Below are 19,590 nucleotides of genomic sequence, written 5' to 3' on the forward strand. Positions count from 1 at the left end.
TGGTGCAGGGGCCGCACACACAGACTCCAGTGACCATGCACGAGTGAGTGACGTATATCACCTGCCACAGGAGTACATTGTAAGCTCCGCCTCCTGACTGCATGTTCTTGAAACAGCAGTCACATTTCTGTTTTCCTCCGCAGGACTCGCACGGAGTCAGCCGATCAGAGGAAGTGGAGCATCACCCAGTGATGGAGCAGCTTGATCCTCCACCAAGTCCATCCAGTGCAGAGCATCAGCTGCCCTCTTGTCCTCACTGTGGACTTCTGTGATGTCATGCAGATGGTTTGACGGATGTGTAGATGGATGCAGGGATAGATGTTTAGATAAAAGTATAGATTGATGAATAGATAAATGTATAGATGTATGTATAGACTGATGTATAGATATTTGTGTGTGTGTGTATATATATATATATATATATATATATATATATATATACATATATTGAACTATATATATATATATATTGAACTATATATATATATTGAACTCAAGCATAAAGTGAAAAGTTTCAAAATAGTCTTAACCAATAACACCTGTCTTGGCAGGTAGTCCAGTCATTTATTTTAGAGAAATGGAGGAACTGTCTCTCTTTTAATTCATCCATCCATTTTCAACCACTAAATATTCTATATTTACCTAAATTAAGCAAATTGAGACCAGTGTTTGCTTAAATAGATTGTGTTTTGAAACATCTACAAAATTTTAACATGCACATGCTACATGGACAAAGCGTAATCAAAAACTAAAAACACTGTTTTAAACAAAGCCACTTAAAATTAAGATCAAAATCTCAAGTTCAGTTTCAGTTTCTGGAATAGCATATTAAATTGACTAATACAATATTGTGATGTAGGTTACACGCAATAAAAATGTATTAATTTTTTTAATGAGTGTTATACCAGAATGATAAATAAAATACAATAATAATTACACATATATTTGAAATTAAATATCAAATAGTAATTGTATAATACATAGAATAAATAAATAAAGATATATAAACAAAAAATATTCAGCACTAACAGGACAACTCTTAACACACTGATGAGGCACTGGCCAATTAACATCGGGTAGTCTACTTCTGCAGGGGGGCTAATGATCCAGTCCATGTTTTACGTCACCCTCTGACGCGCCACAAACAGGGTTGCCAGTTTGGTCGAAAACTGTATTCCTGAATGTATCCTTGTTCTCAGTACAGCGAAAAGGGGGGCGCGGAGCCAGTATGGCAACCGACCACACAACAAAAGGAAGTGAGGATCGTACGTACTAAACATTTGTGTTTATGTAACCACTGGAACTGCCCGAGAAAAACGTATTTTATAAAATCTCATTTTGCATGAAAGAAGAGTTTAAGCCGTCTCGACAAGCATGGAGTAAAAGAGCGAAAAGGTGAGCAGAGGAAATCAGCGATAGCGCCATTTGGTTCGCCTTTTAGCTTGCTATGCTAATGCTAGCATGCTAGGCCAGTCCACAGACGTCAGTCCCTTTACACAGCGTTCACATTAAAGATAAATATTGAGCTCACAACTAAATAAATTAGGTTATTTTATGCAACCGTTAATGCCTGGTATAAAAGTTGACGTTGTTTTCGACCCGAATGATACTAACGTACACCAGTACGTAATGGGTAGTAATGGGGTGGTGCTCACTGTGGACAAAGCACCTGCATGCTTTAACGTCACATCATGTAGCCGTAACTAACAATTATTGCCCTCATCAATTAACTAGTTATTAGTCAGTTCAAGTAAATGCATTCCAGGAAATGCTGCATGATGTCCATTATTTTCCCAGAATTAAGAAAGCATAAGAAATGCCAAAGTCAAGCCCCAGATGGGATAGCCCCCATTATTGTCAGTCTTGACAAAGTTTGTCCAGACCCGTCAAATTATTTTGGACATATGTTACTACAGGTTGTGTTGTAAGTTACTCCTCATGACATGCTAACAGTTTAGGGTTGAAGTGCCTCCGTGAAAGGCAAAGAAAGGAATTTGTTGTTATTTTTTCAGCTTCATGTAGTGGTCCTGGAATGTGTAACTATAATAATAAGTATCAATATTTGTTGTCATATGGAGAAATTCACACAGTATTGAGGGGCACACCATTTTAGATGTTTGTTAAAAGACACATTTAACAAGTCTGAGATGTTTCAACTCCTGGTTGGAGAGGAGTGAGAAAGAATGCAGCTAGTACAGGTGATACAGGTAGGTAGATACTGGTACAGGTAGATACTGTGAAACATGACAATGGAAACGGTTTAAATTGTTCTGAATCAATGTGTGCTAATAGTTTGATTTTTTTTTTGGCGACACTAATCACAGGTGACTTTTTAACTCTTCTTCACCAGTTGGGTCTGAATCCACACAAGTTGTTGAGACCTTCCCAGGGTCCTTTGAGGCCCAGGAAGAGGATGCATCGTGGTGGGGATAAGGACTTCCAGATATCAGCTCGGAAGATGGGCACATCCTTGCTTTTCCAGCTGTCTGCTCATGAGAGAGAGCTTGATCTGGTGTTTCTGGACCACAGCTATGCCAAGCCATGGAATGCCCACCCAGATGCCAGCAGCGCAAGGCCAACAAGGACGCTGTTTGTTGCCCCTCGTCGCCAGCCTGAAGTTTTGTCGTGAGTTAAAAAGCACCTCATCATAATCTGTAACTGATCATACTTCAGCATGGGGTTGTCATCAGCCAACCCTCTCTGTGCAGCTCTAGCAAAATGAATAAGTTTGATCACTAAATGCTTTTCTGATTTGATCTTCTTTTTTTGTCCATAGAGAATCTGATTCTTTAATAGATGTGGAAACGGTAACACCGACACCTGTTCCTTTGTATGACAATCAGAAGGCTCTTAGTGTGATGAAGGAGTGTGAGCGGCATGTACTGTTTGCTCGCACGGTTGCTGAGAGCCCTCCACCCCCCGATGACTGGGAGGAGCACATAAACAAGTAATCAAACCTCATGAAAAATCCACTGTTTATCCACATTTATTATATATACTCCTGTTCATCAACAAAAGAAGTATTTCAGTTACAGTGCCTTGTTTTGACATTATTCATTGTTTTGTTTCAGGACTGGCTGGTCTGTGGCCCAGAACAAACTGTTCAATAAAGTCCTTAAAGCTCTGCAAGCAGAAAGACTTGCCCGCCTGGCCAATGAAAATGTAAGTTGTGTTATTTTTATGTTATTCTGTATGCAATGGCTTTAAATTTTAAGCACCATGTATGAGCTGTTTTATTACAACTCAGTTCAGTTCTTTATTGCCCTCTGAAATCATGTGTATGTGTATATATATATATATATATGTGTATGTGTATATATATATATATGTGTATGTGTATATATATATATGTGTATGTGTATATATATATATGTGTATGTGTATATATATATATATGTGTATGTGTATATATATATGTGTGTATATATATATATGTGTATGTGTATATATATATGTGTGTATATATATATATATATGTATGTGTATGTGTATATATGTGTGTATATATATATATATATATGTATGTGTATGTGTATATATGTGTATATATATGTGTGTGTGTGTATATATATATATATATATATATATATATATATATATATATATATATATATATATATATATATATATATATATATATATATATATTAAATAGGGAGTTTATTTATAAACCAGTATGTAATATCATTTGAAAAGAACCTCCTCAGTTATTTTGATTTTCAGACATGTTGAGGCAGATGTCATCCTTTGAAGGCATATGTGTAACTGTTGATTATTCAGATATTACATTATTGAAACATTACAGGGTGTCCTGTGTGATCTTGTTTCCCTTAGGCCTCCAATGAGCCAATTTTGCGAAGGATAGCTGTGGACAAGTGTGCCAGAAAGGTGCGGCATGCATTAGCCAGTGTAAACTGGGACACCAAACTGACACAGTGGTTACACACGACCATGATTGAATCCTTGAGCCTTGCCATGCTCGCTGCTTACCTGGATGTGCTGCAAACTCTCAAAAGCAAGGTATGACATGTTTGATTAAATAAAGAATAAGAATGAATCTGTATTTCCTGTCAGATGTCTGCAACAATATCAGTAAGATCTAGGATTGCAGATTTATTACTATTCTTCTTTGTGTCTTGGAAGTTGCCCTTGCTGATTGACAGAATGTTGCTGACAACGACAAAGACTGGTGCACCGAGTGCAGAGGCTCTGTCATTGCTACTGAAACGGCCCTGGGACCCAGCCATAGGAGTCCTTTCCCAAAACAAACCGGTAACACCACCCTCAGTCTATTGTAGAAACTTTTTCCAAATTGTCCTTCATGGTCTGTAGTGGCTAAAGATGAGAGGTCCCTGTTTGTTTTTCTTTTCAGAGCAAGCTTTCTGGATCCCCACTGATCCTCATTGCACCGTCAAGCCCAACCAATCCTGCCCTCTCTACCTCACGGCGAATGAGATTCTGGCAATCACAGCTCTCTTGCTTGGGAAAGGTCTCACTCAGTTCCATCTGTATTTGTCAAATAATTTTAATGAATTAATGATAATGATTAATTTTTTTTTTATTTTATGTGTATGTAACAATGTTTTCTCTTTGTCAGGTCATTCCAGTGCACAGTCATGTCAATAGCAGCGCAAATATTGGCATCACACAGTGCCTAGAGCACATGTTGGGCACAGTCAGGGCCAAGGTCATGGAGGTAGGATGTGATTTTGTGAAATGTATGAAAATTAAGTGTTTTTTACATAAAAAACTTCTTAACAAAACTAACTCATTCCTTGGACGTGTAAGAGTAATATTTTTTTAAATGAGGATGTGTCAACTCTAGGGTAGCACAAGTATTCAAAGTATAAGCCAAGTCACTCGCCATAATGCAAGAGGCTGCAATTTTTCATAAAGGTGAAATGTGCCAGAAACAGAACTATGAAGTACTGTAGTTCAGTAGAGATGCCTTGGCTTACAAATCTTCTTACCCCAAGGAAAGACAACATGTCTGTTTGGTACAGACCCCAACACATGTCATAATAATCATGATTGAAATAGTTTTTCTGTGAAATAAAAAAGATTTAAATTGTCATTTTTACTCATTAAGAGTCATAATCGTAATATTTCTCATGATAGGCACGATAGAATTTCTTTGAGCATGTCATGCAGCTCTACTCACCAGTGTGCCCTTACTAGACAGCAACATTTGCCTTTATCAAGTTTGAGCTGAGGATAAAGTTGCCGTTTTACCAATGAATTATTTTCAATTGAAACAATAGAGTCGTGTTGAAAACAGATTGTGTTTTGTCCTAAATTTGATTTTGTGTGTGATTTGTCTGCAGTTGTAATGATTATGCTTCATGATTTTAACCACCAGGTTCACAGTCACTTCCCCCACAAACCCATTATTTTGGTTGGCTGGAACGCTGGTGCTCTCATCGCTTGTCACGTAAGACCTCTTGTGACATCACAGCAATCTAATGTGAGGTTAAACGGTTTCAGACCTAATAAAATGCAACTGATTATTTAACACTGATGAATTATAGGTATCCCTAATGGAGTATTTGACCGCTGTGGTGTGTCTCGGCTTCCCCTTGCTAACAGTCAACGGGCCAAGAGGGGTAAGAGCTAAGGCATTATCTTCCACTGATGTGTATTTTCCCTTTTTTATGATAATACTTCTATAATTTATTTTTTTCTTCAAAGAAAACTGAACTTTGGCTTCAAGTTACAATAGCTTTAGGTCATTTTACAAATTGTTAATGATCTTCAGGATGTGGATGACCCACTGCTGGACATGAAGACCCCAGTGTTGTTTGTGATTGGCCAGAATGCTCTGCAGTGTAGTATAGAAGGCATGGAAGAGTTCAGAGAGAAGTTGAGGGCAGACAACAGCATGGTGATGGTGGGTGGAGCAGATGACAACCTCAGGTCAGTCACAGCCTTGAATAAGTGGGTAAAGGAGAAGGAAAAAAATCATATAATATCATATTCTTTCCAGCAAAGTGTAATCATGTTCATATCCTTCCCTTGTGATGATAACACTAAACCATCTCCCTCCACAGAATCAATTCAGCAAAGATGAAATCAGAAGGACTGACGCAGACCATGGTGGACCGCTGCATTCAGGTTGGTTCTTACTTAACTGTAAATGCTCAGTTTAAAGTGTTTCTCATACTCTGCAGCATCTTCTGTGGCCAAAAAATGCCAATGATGTTTTTTTCCTTCTTCTTGCTTCGCTAATGTGCAGGATGAGATAGCTGACTTCTTGTCAGGTGTCCTCACACGGGCTGAGGGCCACAGTCATGGCTCAGGGGAGATGAGGGACCTGGACACAGAGAAGAAGAAAAGACCTCGACGCGAGCTTCCCTTTGACATGGAGAGAGGACGACCTTCCTCACCTGCACTTAGAGTTCCCATCTCACCATCAGGTTCAGAGGTCAGTTAACACCAGCTACAATTACCAACATTATTTTAAAGGGTGTCACTTATTTTTAGGCTTTAGATTACCACCAGGGCTGCATCTGTTAATTCACTGTGTGATGAAGATTATTATTTTTTACACGGAATAATAATTGAATACAGTTTATCACATCTATGATTGCGTTGTTGTTTTTATGTATGCCAATGATTTGGGACAGCTTTAGACTGTCAAATCATGGAGAAGTGGGGGTGAAGTGGCCATCTTCCATAAAAGGCACTGGCATGTTTTCACATTCCCTCATTTTTGTCAAGTGCAAAAAAAACAGACCTGCCAGATGAGAGTGTTGAAGTTGACATGTTTTCACACCATCCACTCATGTGAGCTACTGCATTAACATCTGCAAGGCAGCTTTATGAATTGAGACAGTCATGGCAGACTAACTATATATCATTGACAGTGTCTCAGAAGCACTTTATAATATCTGTCATTAATAAATGGTATATCTATCGTTTTAAGTGCTGCACTTCCTTACAGTTGAGTTCCACTCTTTTGATTTTAACCAACATTTACATAACAGATTTTCCAGATATTTCAGATTCTTAGGTCTGACAGGCAGGAAACCCTGAAAGCATCCTGTCAAATGAATACTTCATTCCTTATATGTATTTTCTTTATATGTTATATTTACTTATTTTATTATTTCTATAGTTGACTCTCTCTGACAAAGAATTTCACATACGTGTACTTGTACAGCTGGACTGAAAATTAACATCTTGCACCTTGAATGTTGAATCTTGACAATGTATCATTACTTATCAGGTGTTTCTCCTCTTCCCTGTGTTCTCAGGACCTGTCTAGTGTCTGTAGCAGTCCCACTTCAAGTCCCAAACCCAAGACATCTGGTCTGTCTCCAGCTCAGAAGTCCAGTCTGATCACAGCCACACAGCTCCTCAAGACGCACATGCAGCGCTCTGGCACAATGCTTACTCACAAGCAGGCTCAAGGTTAGTTCACCACCACACATTTATCTACGAGCATATTCACGTTCTCTTGCACGTGTGCAGTGGTCTTGGTACCTGTGTGTACACAGCTCTCCACACTTTTTTATGTAAACTTGTTATAATGAGTCATTCACCTCAACTTCTGCTGAATGCTGCTGGGCAGACATTGGTGGTATGTGAGATACTGATTGCAAATACAGTTTGAGATAACAACGTCACGACATCTGAGGGGGCAAGATGGAACGTGACTGAAATACTCTCTTCTCATCCTCTGTCTCTTCTCTTCCTTCAACTTTCCTTTCCGGCTTTTTTTCCAATTCATTCCAGCTCAGTTCGCTGCTTTTATGAAACAAAACATGCTTGTGAGGAAAAATCTTCCTCCTGGCAGCCCTCCTTGTATTTTTGGTAAGTGTCTGTCCCTCCTTCTTTCTCTTTCCTCTCTTCACTTCTGTCCTTGTTCCCATTGCCCTACTTTTACATGAATGTCATATACTAAAAAACTTACTTGAAACTGAAATATTACTGAGCACATTTAATAGGCAAAAGATAGGTTTAATAGGTTAAAAGATGGGCAATAGAAATTTGCCTTCAAATTTAATATTTGAATTCAATGATCACAGGAGGATAACAGTAAACAAAGTCACCTCAGCGGCCTGGTGAATATCTGTGGTGTTCATGCTTGTGTTTGTCCTTGTTTTGTTTGTGTGTGTGGTGCAGTGCCAGTGACCAGTGATCAGATGGAGGGCCTGGACAGAGATGAACTGAGGTCACATGGCAAGAGAAGGCAGACGCCTAGTCCCACGCCAAGCAAAGCCTCCAAAAGAGCCAAGATCAAAGTCACCATTGTTTCCCAAAGCGAGTCAGCAGGGGGCACCATCAGCCCTGCTGCACAGGAAGGTACAGAGCCTGCTATCCTGACACCCCTTCTTACATGTGCCGTTATAGACAGTAGTTTTTGGAGTATTTTGTTTTCTTTACACATAGAGAAACCTTGCATGGGTTTTTTGTTATATGATGAGTAAAAAGATACTGTTCCTTGTTGTCTGGCTGATAGATAAAATCAGTTGTGGGCAGACAGGAGGGGGAAATCTGAAATTTTGAGCATCTGACCGTCATCTAGATCTCTAGATAGAATGATAAGAAGAAAAACATGTTTTTGTTTGCTAAAGTGAAAGTAGGACATTTGAAAACCTATTGAAAAAGTAATATGAGTATTTCTCTTCCAAGTTAAATACCCAACAATCATGATTATCCTTTTTCCTTGCAGTTGGTGTTTCTGGGAAGCCCTTAACAGTGACAGTGGGACAGACTGTGGCTGGAGCCAAGGAGCTCTCTGGACTTCTTACAGGCCAGCGGTAAGCTAGCCTGCCTGCTTCACACAGGCACATTGACTATAGAGCGCTTAAACCCCTAATCATGCCTGCACCCACACCCACTCCCGCCCTATTGGACAAAAGTGTGTCTGGTGCAGAGGGATTGATGAGTACTCGGAGTTTGGGAATGATGGCCAAACAGCACTTGCTGGGTTAGCTCCTGAGTAGATTGGTGGTTATGTCTGTCACTGCAGGTCTGGTAGTCTCTCAGAGATGTCTGGTGCCCTGTCCCCAGGCTCCAGCTCATTCAACAGTGTGCAGCCTTGCATGGTGTCAGGGTCCTCCACACCAGTCCAGGCGCAAGCTCCGGCTACTGCCCAAGGTATCTCTGTCCTGTCCTGCCCTGCACGCCTGCTTGCACTCTCAAACTGTGCAGCTAATCTGTGCGCAGTCACCTCAACACACAGCGCAGTTCTAATCGCTTTGTAGAGTGAGGTTAAAGTCTTGAACACTGAATGAGAACAGTGTGTGAGGACAACATGTTTAAGCACACATCATCATTGATCACCTCTTGCGCCATCGCTGTCTGTTAATGTCCCCAAACCTTGCCCTTTGGACATGTTGTGTTTGTGTGCTTGTGTCCATCTAGTTTAGGCCTGCGGGGGGTGGGAGGTGGAAGCACTTTATAAAAATGAGACTTGTGTAATACCGGTATATCTTTGGCACTGATTTCAACCCCATTGATCACTGTGTTTGTGTTTGTGTGCAGCACCTTCCGCCAGCAGTCTGCTTCAAGGCCTAAGTTTCAGCCTTCAGGAGATCGTCACCAAAGCTCCTAGTTTGCCCTCAACAGCATCAAACACAGGCAGCACCCAGGTACCACTTGGTTATGTTACATATTAATGTCATTTGCAGTGCAGTCATTAAGAATTGTGTTTACTATTCTTAAAATAATGTTAAGAAGTATTTACTAAGTTAAAACAGTTTGAGCCTGAGCCATGTGTATGGGTGAACAAATTCATGGATTTAATAGATAAATTAGTCTTTATTGACATATATTGGTTAAAAGACAGTTTATTTCTTGCCTTTTCCATTTTACAGATGTTGTATTGAAAATGGAAGTTCCAGGTCTGCTAATGGGATTTGTTTTACACTCCCATTATCAGATTCACAGACTTTTAGATTTTCTCAGTTACCTGTTTGTTAGCCCCACTAAGCTAAAACTAATACAGTCTCCCAACAATAAATCCTTACTGAAACTATTACATTTCAAGTCGAATCATGATTTGTGACATCAAAAATAGTTTGGAAGCTAATCATGGTCCAATATTCAGCATTCACAAATTTGATGTGGAAACTTGGAGCTTCCAGTGCTCAACACTGAGAATGCACTTTTCAGAGAGTAGAGACATCTTGTGTCCAGCTGTTTTAAACTTGAAATATTCTGAATATATTCTGGAACTTCAAAGCAATAGATTCCATCATAACAGTTTTAATGCTGTTATTATACTTTGATAATAGGTACAATACTTTGCAGTTTAAAAACAAACTTGATCATCTAAAATGTCCATAAACAGTAAAATTCACCGAAAATGTAATTATTATGAATTTAAAGACATATGTATCTGCAATAGGTCAGTACCAGCTGATGAGATCGACCAACCAATTTATGAGGCAGGCTCTAGTTGTCAGTGTTTACATCTGGACTGGCAGAAATTGAGATTGTTTGAAACAATGATGCAGACACTCACGCTTGCTTCTTGGTTGGGTCTCACAGGTGTACGTGGCAGCACTGGCAGATGTGAACTTGGAGAATGTTTTTTTTTTTGCAGTATTTGAGAATATATATTGATTTAAGGAATTTTATACTGGAAAAAAGAGGGAAACAGCTGTAGATGGTGTGTGTGTGTGTGTGTGTGTGTGTGTGTGTGTGTGTGTGTGTGTGTGTGTGTGTGTGTGTATATATATATATATATATATATATATATATATATTTTTTTTTTTTTTTTTTTCTTTTCATTTTTTTTCTTTTTAAGGAACACACATATGGCGTGTAAAAGTAAAAAATGTCCCTAGAATTTTCTTTAACCTACCAACCAAACACTGTGTAGACAATTTGTTATTATTATTGTTATTTGTTAGTATGGAGGGAGATTATTTGTGAAACGGTACTAATACCCTGTCTGGACAGAGATTGTTTTTGTTTTTAAACCCCTTCTCCAAAAATACCTGTGTGTATGTGGTGTGGGCATTGGCCGTTAGGAAACAAGTCAGTAGGGACAACCCGTTATGCACTCATTGTGGTTTCAAATGTTTTGCTCATGCTTCTTATGTCGATAAGTGTTGACTATTGAAACACAGCTGAATGTCAACTGTACAGGTAAATGTGACTATGCAACATGTTTACTGATGGAAGTTAAAGATGACATGAATCTTCAGTCTGTTGTGCACATGTAAGACTGAACCACACTATTTGTTTGACTTCTCCTCACTCAGGCGGTTTGTGGCAAGCCTCAGGGTCAGGTCCTAAGCTCCGTTGGTACTAGCAGCAGTACTCTGCTGCGAGCGGTGCCTGTGGTCACGACAGGAGGAGTGGCTAAAACCACCGCCATCCACCAGCTGCTCACCAATGGCGGACTGGCCAAACTTGCCAGCAGCTTGCCCGGCTTGGCACACATCACCAATCAGACCGCTGGTATGTCTCGAGCTGCCAAAACACGACGGCCACGTTGAATGCCCAGGGTTCATTCATCCTTTGTTTGGGAAACAGTAGATCAGGATGTCTGTAGGCCAGGGAGGATAGCCGCAGAACGGGACCTTAGAGGGCAGCTCTGTCGACGTATGTGTAGGTAGTTTGCCTGGGAGAACCTGACTGTTGAGGTTTAAGTCAAATGTGCAACTATACAGCAACAGAGAGCCTATCAGCGGCACAGAGCATGTTCAGGAAGAGCCATTTGGGAAATATATGGTCAACACATAATGTTCATGTAGAAATAAATGCAAATGTAAAATTTAAATGTATGAAACCATTTGGTACAGAAGAATTGTGAATTAAGTTTGACCAATTTTATTAAGACACCCAAAAGTTTACTCTGGCTGCTTTTGTATGTCAGATTTGTTTGTTAGTCATGTCATGCTTGTAATTATTTCATTTGCCTCTTTGTGTTGTAACATTTTGTAAATCCTTCCATTAAAACACATGCTTATAATATCCATTAGTGTGAATGCCAGCTTTTTAACAGAAACATGTTGAGAAGCAATAAAATTATCACATGTCATTGCCCCAGCTCTGTTCCTGTTGTTACAATAAAGACTGGAATCAAACTCATGTTTTCATTGTTCCTGTATTGTTTTTCCCTTTTAGTGTGAATCAGTTGTATTTGTCACCACTCTCATTTAACTAAAACATAAAATTTGTTTTTGCTTCTCATTATTTTCATTGTCCAACACCTTGTTATTTTTTTAATTTGCTAACCTAAACGTAAAAATGTCATTCTGATGACCTCCATCACAACATGTGCGGCAGCGTTTGTGACAAGAATCAAATGCTCAAGTCCATTTTAGTGTATTTTCTAGCTGTAAGTGCTGAGCAGTTTTGTTTGTGTGTCAGTAGGGCAGAAAGCCCCCACTGCAATAACGGTGACTCTTCGAGGAGCACAGCCAAGTCGAGTTGGATCTCTCAGCCAAGCTGCTGAGGTTGTGACGCCGCCTCGCACCCATGAGCCAAAGGTGTGTCTCATTAAAGCGTCTAACGGCTCTTGATGTGGGTACGCTTTACTTGCTTTGTTTGGTTACTTATTATCTCCTATGTGATAGCATATGAGGCTTGTACTTGTCGATTCGTGTTTTTGCCTTTTCTGCTTTCGCAATACCCACATACAACCCAAGGAAATGTATCTTACTGAGCAACACATTTTCTTGTGGGGAAAACAAGCCTCAAAAGACAAGTTCACCTGTACAGCACTGCAGCATTCTCCTAAATAACTGAACTCGATGGGACTTGTTTTAAAACAAAGAAAACAGCTGAACAAAAAGCTTGTAAATACTGTGTTCTCCAATAGTTTTTTGGTGTCTATTTTCTTTTTTAACATTTTAAATCCCCCATCTACCTCAGTTGTTTTATGAGAATGCTGTAATGCTGTTTTTTTGACATTCTATGAGCCTTCTTCCTCATAGTAATCGTTTAAGAAATCAAAAGCATATCCTGGCCTAAATAGTAATCCTCTACCCAACATTTATGTGTATTCTGTAACTTCATGTGCATTAAATGAAATGCACACACTGAAGTGTACAAACAGAAGCACAATAATATGATTACATTTTGTTTGCTGACTACAAGTTTCAAATGTGAACAGCTTTAACTTTAATTACATCCTTGTTTATGAAGCAGATGTTTTCACAGATGGTCTTAGTATTTTGACAAGTAAGCTAAAACTAATCACTGTTGGGGTTTAAATGCATATTTTGATGTATAATCATCAGGGAATTACATAAAAATCTGACATGATTACAGAGTGAAAATTAATTTGAGCCAAGCGTTATTTTAATCCATATTGGAGACCAAAAGGGAGCGGCATCTCTAAACATTTTCATCTGATATACCTGAAAATATCTTCAAATGTTTACTGAAAAGATTGCACACACTCTGAGGTTATTGTCAGTCACTTCTCAAGTCATAGAAGTTAGTCAGACATTTCTCGGTCCTTAAAGGGAAACAACCATTTTTACACATTAACTGTCCCACATTAACTGTCCCAGTACTACTGTATATATGAAATGAAATAAAAAAGTAGTATAAGTCCTTTAGTGGCTCTAGAGGAAGCTGCAGGTAATCTTATAAATTTGTTTTAGTGATGACACTCAGTGATTGAGTTGCACAGTGGGTAATGTAGGTGCCAGGTTTTTTTAAAAAGGCAGAATGAACCTTTGAATAAAAGTTGTGATTTCTCTGGTTCTGCTGGATTGATTTCAACTGTTTGTTTAAAATGTCCAAGAGTCCAACAGTGTTGCAGGGGTACAATGCAGACCAGTTGACCATTTTTCAAAGCCTGGTGCCTACAATACCCACAATACAACCTGAGTGACATCACTGGAGGCAATTCTTCAGATTACAAGCAGCTTCCTTTGGAGGCACGAAAGAGCTGAATGTTTTTTTCACATGCAGTTGTATCTGCTCTGCGTGTAAATACACTTAAATGTGTAACGTTTGTGGAGCCGCCCTTTTTTGTTTTAACATCAGTAGGTTTGTTATGACATTTTCTGGACTGTGAGTTCATTCAATCCACTTTGCCCTCTTACAGCAGTGAAAATCTCGGTGCCATTGCGTTGATGCACGTGATGTAAGCTGGTGCCGGGCCAGAGGCATCTGGGAGCCACAGCCTGCTGATGAGACTGTACCCTCCCTTTAATGATGAGCACACCAACCCACAACACACACACAACACCTGCCTCACATCCTCCAGAGAGCTCCCCTGCGGTGGGTGGAAAAGGCCAGGCAGTCACTGTCAGCTGTGGCTGAGCCGCCGTGATGCGTAACCTCTATGCACAGATGGACAGCAAGAACTCTACTAACACTGCAGTGGTGGTCTTCGTGCAACAGTCTGTGTTTTCTTCTTTCACCTTTAACTTTAAATGTACAAATTCTGACAGCCAGATAAACAACATGTTATCCTCTCAGGAGGAATTTAAATGGTGAGGATAAACCAGAAGCTATATCTTGACTGTTATGCTGGCAGTAAACTCCTTTTCTGAGTGTATACTAAGTTTATACCCTTTTGTCATTATCTATCTTGCATCTCATTTATCACAGAATTAGATGATTAATGGGAGTGTAAACAATTTTCTTCATGGCTTTGATTATGTTTATCACAGTAATTCACTTCTTTGCAGTATTTCAACATCATAGTTGAATTGTGTGCAGCAGTTTCATTTCAGCATATGTCAGGCCTAAAATATGTTATTGCAAGAACTAAATTTCAATGCTAATTAAATGTCAGGATTGGTCATAATCCTGTGACTGCAGTATATTATGAATCATGCTAGGTGTTGACTCAGTTTGAATAACATGCTCTCAAAAAGCTGCAACAGATGAGGAGGTCATGTATGTTGACAATTAGGATAAACAATATTTTTTATGTTTGTTTCCTCTATAACCTCATGTTCCACTATCTAAACTACTGTATAAGGCAATATTTCCCATCTGCATTGTCATCACTTCCCTGTATATGGACATTTTGCGTCAAACTGCCTCAGTAAAAACACTGATTTGCCTCAAAACACTCAACTGTGTTTCCTGTTCGCTAATCTAAATATTTGGACCTGTTTGTTCAAGTCTTGAACTGGCATTAGGCAAGTTGAGAAACTCCTTTTACTCATAATATATCGAAGGCACTTACACTGCTCTGTTTACAGCAACAGCATAAATACAGCCCACTCATCTCAGCAGACATCCTGTCTTAAATTCCACCCATAGGCAGCAGTGAGATAAGATGAGTGTGTCTCTTCCCTCTTGTATAAACAAGACTTTGTATGTAATAGGCAGGGACAGAATAACTGATACGAGTTAGACAGAGAACAACAGAGCTGCTGGCGTAGTCTTCCATCAACAGCAGCAATCCAGCTGAGGTCTCTCCATCCAATCTCCAGCACAGATTAAGAGCTAGTAATTGACTTGCGTGTGATACATTGAATGGAAACTGAGAGTTAATTTCTCCTCTTTCAGAAATTTCTTTTGGGTTGATATTTACCTTTAACTAAAACTAGGACCATAAGCTTTAACCCAAATATGTCCTGAATATACGCAGATCAATGATGCAAAAAAAAAATAACAGTGCAAGTCAGTATGCGGCAGGTAGGTTTGTCCAACAAAAACAACAACAATAATAATAATAATAATAATAATGATGTATGCTTTAAACCATGTGTCTAGTATCTACTGAGAATTCGTACTTGAGTAAAAGTAAAAAATATTAAGTTAAAATACGACTTTGGTAAAAGTGAAAGTCAAATGTACAAATAAGGTGGGCTTTAGTAAAACTCTTACAGTGTTTGATATTAAATGTACTTACAAGTAAAAATAAATTATACATATATTTACATGTATGTACATATATACTGTGTACTAGAGTTGTGTTTTCATCTGATGGCTGAGAAAAGAAAATAGTTGAAAAATGCACTACCATGGCTCTGACACAGCATGCAGTCTGCAAAGGAACTAGTACCTTTAATTATCCAGTATCTTTATTTATCAAATACATGAACCCTGGCTTTTGATAGTTTGGGGAAACTTGCATATACAATGTGCCTTGGTCATAGAAGCACTTGAAATAATAAAGGTGAAATATAATAAAAATAAGTAAATGTAGGGAATAACTTTGAGTCCAAAATGTAGTGGATATACTCAAGTATAGCACAAGTACCTTAAAATTATACTTAAAGACTATGTTCGAGTGGATGTGCTTAGTTACATTCCATATGTATATGTGTACATCTGTTTAAATACAGATATTAATCTAGAAGGGCAAAAGAAAAGAACATTTTATTGGAAAGATTTAAAAAAAAAATAATAATAAAATAATAATAATAATAATAATAATAATAATAATAATAATAATAATAATAATCACATGTGATTTATTAATGCTATAATAAATGTCCACGTGAGCAGACTGTATATATGAACCCGACACGTCACACAAACACGCCTCTGTTATGAGTAACACCTTTACAAAACTACAAAATGCTTGCCAAAACCTTGACCCACTCGACCTCCATGTCTGACTCTTGCCTCGTGTGATGTTCCGTGAATCACCAACAGGTGGCGCTCTGATCACTTCAGGGAGCTCGTGACTCTTCATCTGCGAGTGTTCCACAGAGGTCACGCTCAGATTGTTTGTTTGTTTGTTTGTTTGTTTGTGTGTGTGTGTACGCACGCGTGTGCGTGTGACAGCGCGAGAGGACGCCCGGAGTGCGCACGTGTGAATAATCGTCAAAAAAAATATTTAAAAAAATATATATAGTGCGCGCTTTTCTGCCAGGCCGTCTCGTGCGTTAAACTGACAAATGAAACGAAGGAGTTTACGCGTTGGACTAAGGCTTAGTCCAACGCGTAAAAAAAAAAAAATACAGCTTAGTCACTAAGCTGTATTTTTTTTTTTTTTTTCAAATACGCGGATATAAGCCTCACCTGTGTCATGTAAGTCCAGTTTGATTTGAACTTCTCAATTTCACGCACTTTTAGACGACATTAAAGGTTAAATTAAACGCCAAGGGGCCTCTTTTTTTTCCCTTTTCTTAACAAGCTCGTGCCACAGGGGAGCCCAATATGATGATGTGTGTGGTTTTGGTCCATTTAACATAACGTTAGCTCTATCACTATAAAGAGGGGGCTGTGGGGACACCTTCACCGTTCAGTGTTCGCAGGGACATAACATCTACTGGACCCGTTTATGGGCACTTCAAGGATGGAGCACCGAGGGAGCGATAAAAATGAACAGGGGCATCTCCGGGTAAAAGGCCATCTTCGCCCCTGTGGAGCTGCCATATCATCAAAGTTTCTCCGGCAGCACTCCTCTGCGCTCTGAGCTCGGAGCTCCGGCTGGAGGACACAAATCACTGCCCCCACAGCCAAGAAGACACCGGAGAGAGGCTGGATTTAAAACCCGCCCTCTGGAGGGATCTCGTTTCCCCCAAAATCCTCCCATTTTCTCTCTCTCTCTCTCTCTCTCTCTCTCTCTCTCTCTCTCTCTCTCTCTCTCTCTCTCTCTCTCACACACTCACTCACTCACTCACTCACTCTTCTCTCTCTCCCTGTCCCTCTATCGTCCCTCTCTCTCTCTTCCTTTACCTTTATCCCTCGCCTTTCGCCGTTTCCCCCCACCACAATAATGGATCTCACGGCGAGATGTTTGTTTCTCCTATACTGTCTCGGCGTGATATTGGCGATCGATTTGGAGGCGATTGATCCGGGCTACTATGTGGAGCCCACTGCCACATCAGAGGCGATCGACTATAAGGATCCCTGTAAAGCTGGTGAGATTTTTTTCCCCCCTTTTTTTCGCTCTCTCTCTCTCTCTCTCTGTCTCTCTCTCTGTCTCTCTCCTATACTACGCTGTGTGATTCACCTTTTATGTGGAGGTAGAAACATGCCACGAATCTGTTTGTGGAGCTTGCTTGCAGGGATCGGGAAGAGAGAAAAAAACGCTTCTTTCAGTTTGTACAGCGAGAGATGACAGTGTGTGGATGTAGTTTTTAAAAGGCTCGAGAGAACGTTTTGTGCATTTGTTTTGCACAGAGTGACATAGTTTGTGTAGTTTGAAACATTTGAAGCAGGCACACTGAGCCGCCTGGGATAAACCCAGCTCGGAGAGCGGCTGCACGGGTTGTGAGAATGGAAATTGGAAAGAAAAAAAATAGGATGAGTGTCTGAATACGTTTCTCCACACTTAAAGAAAAAGTTTTGGCTCAAGTGCTAGTTGAAAAGTTACAAATCCACTCTTGTTCTCCAAAATGTGATCATGTGGCTCCTGCAGGCTGTCTTGCTGGGTGTTTATTAAAAAGCTGTGAGGGAAACAAAGGAAATCTACACTTTGATTTTGAAGACTTGCGCTCCATTTCTGGTGGGGGTTTTTTTTTGTCACTGCACACATAGTCTTTTCCACCGGCTGTTCACTATAACAAAGAGGAGGAGGGGAGAGAGGAGAGTACAGTGGAGCTCAGAAATTATGCACACATAATTCTGTTGGTTGTTGTCTCAAGGTATAAACATGTCTACTTCTTTTCTGCTCTGGTGAGACCTGCATATTTTCACATTGTTTGGCATAAACATATCTGACTTGCCATTGTAATTGTTTGTTTTTACGTGTATATATACATATATGTGTATGTGTATGTGTATGTGTGTGTGTGTGTGTGTGTGTGTACACGTGTACTGTGAACTCACTGTCTTGCCAAATCCCTTTGGGGGAGTTTGAACAGATTGTGTTTTCCATCTGGTGAAAGTATTCAGGTTACAGATATAGTGAGTTGGCTTCAGTCAAAATGACCTTTAAAGTCCTGGAAGTGCTTACTGATTTGGCATTTGACAATTTCTGATGTGGCAGTCGAGTGTAAAATGCTACCCGCCTGAATGTTTTATCCATCTTTCTTCCCCCCCGTCAGAAGAAGTGAAAGTGTTGAGGGCGATGTAAAGATTGTGCTTCAGCAGTGTTGTGGCTTTACATAAACATGACAAAGGTCAGGCTGCAGATGAACCGCGTCATGTCAGTGAAGATGTCGCTTCCTGTTTGGGCTTCACTGTTTGATTTGAGTCATACAGAATTGTTTTGCATCACTTGTCAGGATTCGCCGGACAAGGACGTGGTGTTCTGATGACTTCTTTTGTATGACGAAGGCACGTAGCTCAAATGATTTTCCCAGAAATTGTTGATATTTAACGCAAATGTCTCATCGGGGCCGCTTTATGACAATCCCCACTCCTGTCGTGTTTGTGAGGATGTTGTCATTATTAGTGATCCAGTCTTAAGTGCGATTTGAATGGAGCGCACTTTTGTTTATGGTTTCCCCTGGGCACGTCTGCAGACAGGTGGTTGGGAGACGGTCACACAAGTACAAACTCCCACTCTCTTTAACCCTCCCAGTCTGCAGCTCTTCCAACACCCACCTGCTTTTCTCTTTCCCACTAAGCAGCAAACAGTCCAACAGCTCTCCCTTTTTTACTCCCTTCTTCTCTGTGAGCACTCTGCTGCAACACACCAGAGACAACGTTTTTCACTTTACAGTGCCATGCTAGTAGCTATAACTGGCGTGGACTCGATTATTCTTGGATTATTGATCTCCTCGGTGGGTTTTTCTCTCATTTTTCAAGCACACG

General features: G+C 39.8%; 2 protein-coding genes across 5 annotated transcripts in view; both read left to right on the top strand.

Moving 5' to 3' along the window:
- The first annotated feature begins 1,195 nt into the window (after positions 1-1,195).
- kansl3 (KAT8 regulatory NSL complex subunit 3) lies at positions 1,196-12,048 on the top strand. Of its 3 annotated transcripts, XM_037098859.1 has the most exons (20): positions 1,197-1,395; positions 2,351-2,625; positions 2,777-2,947; positions 3,072-3,162; positions 3,835-4,020; positions 4,144-4,272; positions 4,373-4,489; positions 4,598-4,696; positions 5,360-5,431; positions 5,529-5,603; positions 5,756-5,913; positions 6,048-6,111; positions 6,233-6,421; positions 7,254-7,410; positions 7,735-7,812; positions 8,125-8,304; positions 8,675-8,762; positions 8,975-9,102; positions 9,490-9,596; positions 11,217-12,048. In XM_037098859.1, exons 2-20 carry the CDS (start codon positions 2,414-2,416, stop codon positions 11,451-11,453), a joined length of 2,538 nt encoding a protein of 845 aa, XP_036954754.1. In that variant the 5' UTR covers positions 1,197-1,395; positions 2,351-2,413; the 3' UTR covers positions 11,454-12,048. The 3 variants fall into 3 exon arrangements, with proteins under 3 accessions (XP_036954756.1, XP_036954754.1, XP_036954755.1); XM_037098861.1 differs by lacking the exon at positions 8,975-9,102 and having other exon boundaries at positions 1,196-1,395; positions 11,217-11,352; XM_037098860.1 differs by lacking the exon at positions 7,735-7,812 and having other exon boundaries at positions 1,200-1,395.
- A 5,437-nt stretch (positions 12,049-17,485) lies between these two features.
- The window catches only part of bmp1a (bone morphogenetic protein 1a), a 38,834-nt gene continuing 36,729 nt past the window's right edge, over positions 17,486-19,590 (top strand). Inside the window, exon 1 of one of the 2 annotated variants that reach the window (XM_037097085.1) lies at positions 17,486-17,750. In XM_037097085.1, coding sequence (XP_036952980.1) covers positions 17,606-17,750 — 145 coding nt within the window. In that variant the 5' untranslated portion in view covers positions 17,486-17,605. The remainder of the gene's footprint in view (positions 17,751-19,590) is intronic. The other variant, XM_037097086.1, reaches the window with a different exon arrangement.

Source organism: Acanthopagrus latus, chromosome 5 (genome assembly GCF_904848185.1).
Source record: "Acanthopagrus latus isolate v.2019 chromosome 5, fAcaLat1.1, whole genome shotgun sequence".
NCBI lineage: Eukaryota > Metazoa > Chordata > Actinopteri > Spariformes > Sparidae > Acanthopagrus > Acanthopagrus latus.

Excerpts from the sequence above, each read along its gene's own strand:
- kansl3 (XM_037098859.1), top strand. The coding sequence starts at position 2,414 with ATGCATCGTGGTGGGGATAAGGACTTCCAGATATCAGCTCGGAAGATG. Across the intron at positions 2,626-2,776 it reads CGCCAGCCTGAAGTTTTGTC|AGAATCTGATTCTTTAATAG; the intron begins GTGAGTTAAAAA and ends TTTTGTCCATAG. Across the intron at positions 6,422-7,253 it reads TCTCACCATCAGGTTCAGAG|GACCTGTCTAGTGTCTGTAG; the intron begins GTCAGTTAACAC and ends CTGTGTTCTCAG.